Source organism: Eutrigla gurnardus, assembly GCF_963514095.1.
Source record: "Eutrigla gurnardus genome assembly, chromosome: 17".
Classification (NCBI taxonomy): domain Eukaryota; kingdom Metazoa; phylum Chordata; class Actinopteri; order Perciformes; family Triglidae; genus Eutrigla; species Eutrigla gurnardus.
The window spans coordinates 2,413,396-2,419,007 of NC_139928.1; the positions used below are offsets into that span (position 1 = coordinate 2,413,396).

The 5,612-nt window shown below is 43.0% G+C and overlaps 1 protein-coding gene across 1 annotated transcript; it reads left to right on the forward strand.

The window, feature by feature from the left end:
- Window positions 1-4,479: 4,479 nt before the first annotated feature.
- On the forward strand, window positions 4,480-5,394 carry LOC311027451 (nuclear apoptosis-inducing factor 1-like; the record flags this gene model as incomplete). The annotated part of the gene is made up of 2 exons (XM_084031476.1): window positions 4,480-5,026; window positions 5,162-5,394. The coding sequence occupies exons 1-2, from the start codon at window positions 4,594-4,596 to the stop codon at window positions 5,392-5,394; spliced, it is 666 nt and encodes a 221-aa protein (XP_083887602.1). The 5' UTR covers window positions 4,480-4,593.
- Window positions 5,395-5,612: the final 218 nt, after the last annotated feature.

Genomic DNA, 5,612 nt, shown 5'->3' on the forward strand with positions numbered 1-5,612 from the left:
TTGTTCAAGTTATTTGTGTTTCCATTTGATCCCTTTTGGTGATCATCCTGTCAATTTCTTCAGACTGTTGCCGACGTAGACGTAATGGTTCATCTTTTTCTGAGTCCACATGGTGGAGCTAGCTCCCTAAACCATGCACACCAGAGAGCCCATGCACCGCTGCCCACCTGATGGACAGGGAAAGCATTACCTCATCCCTTCCTTTCATTCCTTCAGGTAAAAATAGACAGATTAAGCCTCGCTTTGATGAGAGAAACCTACAGAGGAGGTGTGGAAGCAAGGGAGAGAGGGAGAAGAGATGGAGGAGAGAGACTAAATGGATCGTTCTGCTCCAAATCCAATTCTTAATAGCTGGAGGGACGGCTGGTGGGAGGAGGGAGAGGAAAACAGTCAAAGAAAGAGGAGAGGCAGAGGGGGAGTGGAGATATCACGTCTAACAATTAAGACCTGCCTTGGGGGTCTAAAGAAGAAGCTTTGTTGAGAACATAGAAATTGTTCATTGAGCAGTGCCTCTCTGCAGTCTCTCTCAGATACTTCTGCCTCAAAGGAATCTGCCATGAAAGACAGCAGCCCACCACATGGCAGGGCTGGAAACTGTTCACAGTATTTGGAGAGCCATCTCCAGCCGTCATCCTGGCTAAGCAAAAGCCCCCACAAACCTGGAGCTAATCCCACCGACTGTAGTCACACAACATCTACTGGAGATCCCTTGCGGTTACTGTACTTTTCAGGTTCAAAGATAAGGAAATGTATTGTTTCTGTTTTACAGGCAAAGTGTATGAGTCTCTTGTCTCTTGATGGCCTGCCTGGGAATTATAGCAATTTAGCGTTTCTCTGAGACAGGTTGTGGAGGTCTGTGGTGGCGCTTATATTTTGAATGTAACAAGTAATGGATAAACAGTTGAAATAGTTAGCTCAAAGTAGGCAAATGGAACCATTTACAATAGTAAGCTAAAAGTAGACTGACAGATAAACTGTTGAATAAAACCTAACAGTAGACCAATGGATAAACGGTTGAAATAGGTAGCTCACAGTAGGCTAATGGATCTATCCATCGCCCACCGCTTATCCTGTATTCAGGGTCACGGAGGGACGGAGCCGATCCCAGCTGTCATTGGGCGAAAGCAGAGTAAACTTCGACAGGTAACCAGTCTATCACAGGGCTAACATTTAGAGACAGACAGGTAACCAGTCTATCACAGGGAGACATGTAGAGACAGACAGGTAACCAGTCTATCACAGGGCTGACATGTAGAGACAGACAGGTAACCAGTCTATCACAGGGCTGACATGTAAAGACAGACAGGTAACCGGCCTATCACAGGGCTGACATGTAGAGACAGACAGGTCCCAGTCTATCACAGGGCTGACATGGAGAGACAGACAGGTCCCAGTCTATCACAGGGCTGACATGGAGAGACAGACAGGTCCATCCTGCATGTCTTTGGACTGTGGGAGGAAGCCGGAAAACCCGGGGAGAACCACGCTAACACAGGGAGAACATGCAAACTCCACACAGAAGGAACCTGAACTTGACCCGGGAATCGAACCTCTCGCTGTGAGGCGACCGTGAAACCCACTACACCACCGTGCAGCTAATGAAAATAGCTGCATAATATGAACTAGTAAGTTCAGTAGATTAACTGATAACTAGTGGTAAAAGTAGGCTAATGAATAAACAGTTGACATAGTTAGCTGAAAGTAGGATAATGGACAAACCGTTTATAATCATAAGATAAAAGTAGACTGACAGATTATGAATGAAAGCTAACAGTAGGCTAATGGATAAATGGTTGACATAGTTGGCAGCAAGTAGGCTAACATTCAAACAAATCATAGTTTGCTAACTAAGTGTAACAGATAAACAGTTAAACTAGTTAGCTACACCAATTGATCAATGGGGTATATGTTTAGTAATGATAGGCAGACGGTTAGCTATGAGCTAGTTGTTAGCTTAAGTGGGGTCATCCCTATGTTTTTTTCTCCATTTCATTATTTAGATTGAGATTTTGTTATTTACTTGATTTATTATTCATATTTATTTTTATATAGTATTATTTATTTATTATATTATAATACAGTATTTACTGTATTTTGTGTATTTAAAAAAAAAAAAGGGTCCTATGTTCCCCAGTCACATACAAAGCGGGGAACGTAGAACCCGGGGAACCTTTCCTGGGTTTTATGTTCCACGGATGTTCCCCGGGTTCTATGTTCCCCGGGTCCTATGTTCCACGGGTTCTATGTTCCCCGGGTTCTACATTCCCCGGGTTCTATGTTCCCGGGGTTCTACGTTCCACGGGTTCTATGTTTCCGGGTTCTATGTTCCCCGGGTCCTATGTTCCACGGGTTCTACGTTCCCCGGGTTCTACATTCCCCGGGTTCTATGTTCCCGGGGTTCTACGTTCCACGGGTTCTATGTTTCCGGGTTCTATGTTCCCCGGGTCTACGTTCCACGGGTTCTATGTTCCCCAGGTTATGTTCTATGAACCCGGGGAACGTAGGTACGCGCCCCTTAAGTGGATACTTGCGTTCACCTGACAGGCTTGTGGCCGTATATCAGACAAAATAATGGCTATTTTTCTCTTAAATTAATTAAATTTCCCCTTTAATTGACCCAGTAATTGTAACTATGTTTTGACTTTCACTGTTTGATTCCCATTTCAGTGGGTTTTAGCTGTGACCTAATTCTGCTTATTTATTCACTTCTGTGTGAAATGTATGTTGGGTGGAGTGATTGATGACACATCTGAGCGAACATGTCTCCTGCCACTCAGCTTCATGTTGTGGTATCATCATGCTCATCAGCCCACTGACTATACTGACAAATATAGCACACCAATCATCACCGGGGAAATTCAGCCTTCATGGCGTTCTGCCACCCTGTTCAGACATGAAGCCAGTCTGGAGAGAAATACGTGTCACACTTACACAATTGGCAAATATTTATTGAATGATTTTTCTTCTATTATCTAAAAGGAAATGCCAGCCCTAAATATAAACTGTGATTGAAAAGGCCATGTCAGACTGAAACAGAAAAAGTAATAGATGTTTCCTTTGTCCTTCTACAGCATTAGTGTGAGTAATAGAGCAAATGTGTTATCATTCAAAGTTGTCTGAGTCAGAATCACTGAATCACATAGCAACTTTTCTTTAAAAGTTACTGTTCCTACTGTTTTATAATGTTTAATCAAATACAATGTACATTTGTAAATCTGTTTTTTTGTATATGTTTATCATATAAACAGAATAATTGAATTCAAGTTTATGCCATTATGTTTCTTTTGACCCACCTGTGCGTTGCTTTTGTTACGACTGACAGGGTGCAAAGTAACAATGCAAGACGTTGTCCACAATACACATCATGTTGTATAATCACAACAAATATTTGTTTCTGTCGGTTATGTTTTTAAACTTGTGTAACACATGTCTACAGTACATGGGCTAAGTAATTCGGTTAATCATTCTTAAACATGATTGATATGTGGTTTAATTCATATTTTATGTGCACTATGCGGTGGTTAAAGCTAAAAAACAGTTAAAAACATTTCATATTACACACTTTTATGTGTGTTGGCTGTTAAAAATTCATTTTATAGCTGTATATGAAACATTGTCAATGTGAATAGTCAAGTTCATTGATTTGAGATTTAAAAAGAGAATAAATACTGTGCAGTTGATTTAGATAAATGTATAAAAAGAGAGAAAGAGATTAACAATAGATATAAAACTGCTGCTCTATGCAGGTTGGTTTTATTTTGGTGTATGAAACGATTCTGATGGCGAGCCAGAGCCCAAACCCGAGGAACGTGGAGCAGGACATGCGTGGAGGGTGTGACGTCGGAACAGCTCATCGTGCATCTGGAGAAAGCATCTATCGCACCATACAGTTAAGACTCAAAAAAAAATCACACTACCCGGGTAGATGAACAATTACATAAACAATTGCACTACCATACATTAAAGGACTAATACAAAAACTGTGGACACTGACTAAATTGGACATTTGACTATTTTTGGACTTTGTTTGTTTATTATTATGGGCCCATTTTTTCATTTGCACTTTAAACAACATTTTTGTGAGTTGTAAATTTGTTTATGCGGTTGGTTACAACTGAGGTTTTGAATGGTAAATACCAGGTTGAATTTACTGGGTTTTGATACATAGAGAAAATTATTAATCCAGTTATAGCTGAGCTAATTCAGTGTTGGTATTAAGAGTGGCTTTCCTGTCAATAAAGAATTGTTTTGTTACTCTTTTCTAAACTGTGGTCCACGTCATTTAAATCCTCCTTGAGCGAAACTATTTATTCTGATTTTGGCCTAACCTTAAAAGTACATGATAGTCACCCCGGCCTCATTTATAAAACTGTGCGTAGGATCCTTACTAAAAGTGTACGTACGCCCAAAAGCCAAAGTTTGCGTGCGCCAAAAAAAAATCGGATTTATAAAACTGTGCGCACATACGTCCTACGCCGATTTCCCTTCATAAATCACAATCCACTCTAAATGTGGCGCACCTGTGTGCGGGCCATACCACGCCCATATTTGCCTATAAATATTCAGAGAAACGCCCCTCATGACTATTGATTCATGACTGAAATCATGGCGAAATCGGAGCGAAAGGCCAAAAAACGCAATTTCACCCAGTGTGAGGTGGAAGTACTTGTCGGGGAGGTGGAGAAGAGGAAGGCTTTATTGTTTGGTGGACTCAGTGTTCGGGTCACCAATGCCAAAAAGGCCCTAGAGTGGCAGCATGTGACGGATAACGTCAATGCTGTTGCCTCAGAAGGTCGGAGTGTGGCCGAGGTGAAGAAAAAGTGGTCAGACATAAAAGTAGACGCAAAAAAGTGCCTGGCGGCACACAGGCAGAGCGTCTGTGCCACGGGCGGGGGGACGGGCCAACCGGAGCTCACCCCGCTGGAGGAAAAACTGGCGGGGATCATCGGGGACTCCCTCCTGAGTGGAGTGGTGAGGGAGGTGGAGGGGGACACCGATGCCGGCCCACAAGAAGCAGAAGACCAAGGTATGTAATTTGTATTCCCATATGTGAAAAGAGTGTAAACCAAATGCATTAAAGTTGTGTTCACCCATTTATGTACAGAAACGATTGAGACTCCGTTCACAAAACAAGTGACTTTATTCAACTTTTTTTTTGTAGTTGCTGCGGGTCCAAGCGAGGTCAGTGGTGCTGCAGCTGAGCCACGTGCGCCCAGTGTCTCCACTGCACCTCGTGCATCCCAGCCCTCCAGCAGCCGTGTCCTCTCAGATGCAGTCCTGCAGACACAGAGAGACACAGTCACTGCAATCAATGAAGTTGCTGGAGAACTGCGGGAGATAAAACGTGTCCTGTCCGAGCTCAACACCACCATCAAGGAGTTAATCAATAAATGATTATTTAGAATCTGTTTCCATACCTGTATTTTTATAAGCGACGCATCACATCCAAACGCTGGCGCACGGCAGCAGCGTTTGGCTCAAATGCCTGGGGATAGGGGTCCGGGTCGGGGCCAAGACGATCAGCGTCGGGGGGCAGGGCCACATCCCTCAGTTTTGCCACGTTATGCAGCACAGCACACGCTCTGATAATGTTGCAGACCTTCTCGGGCTTG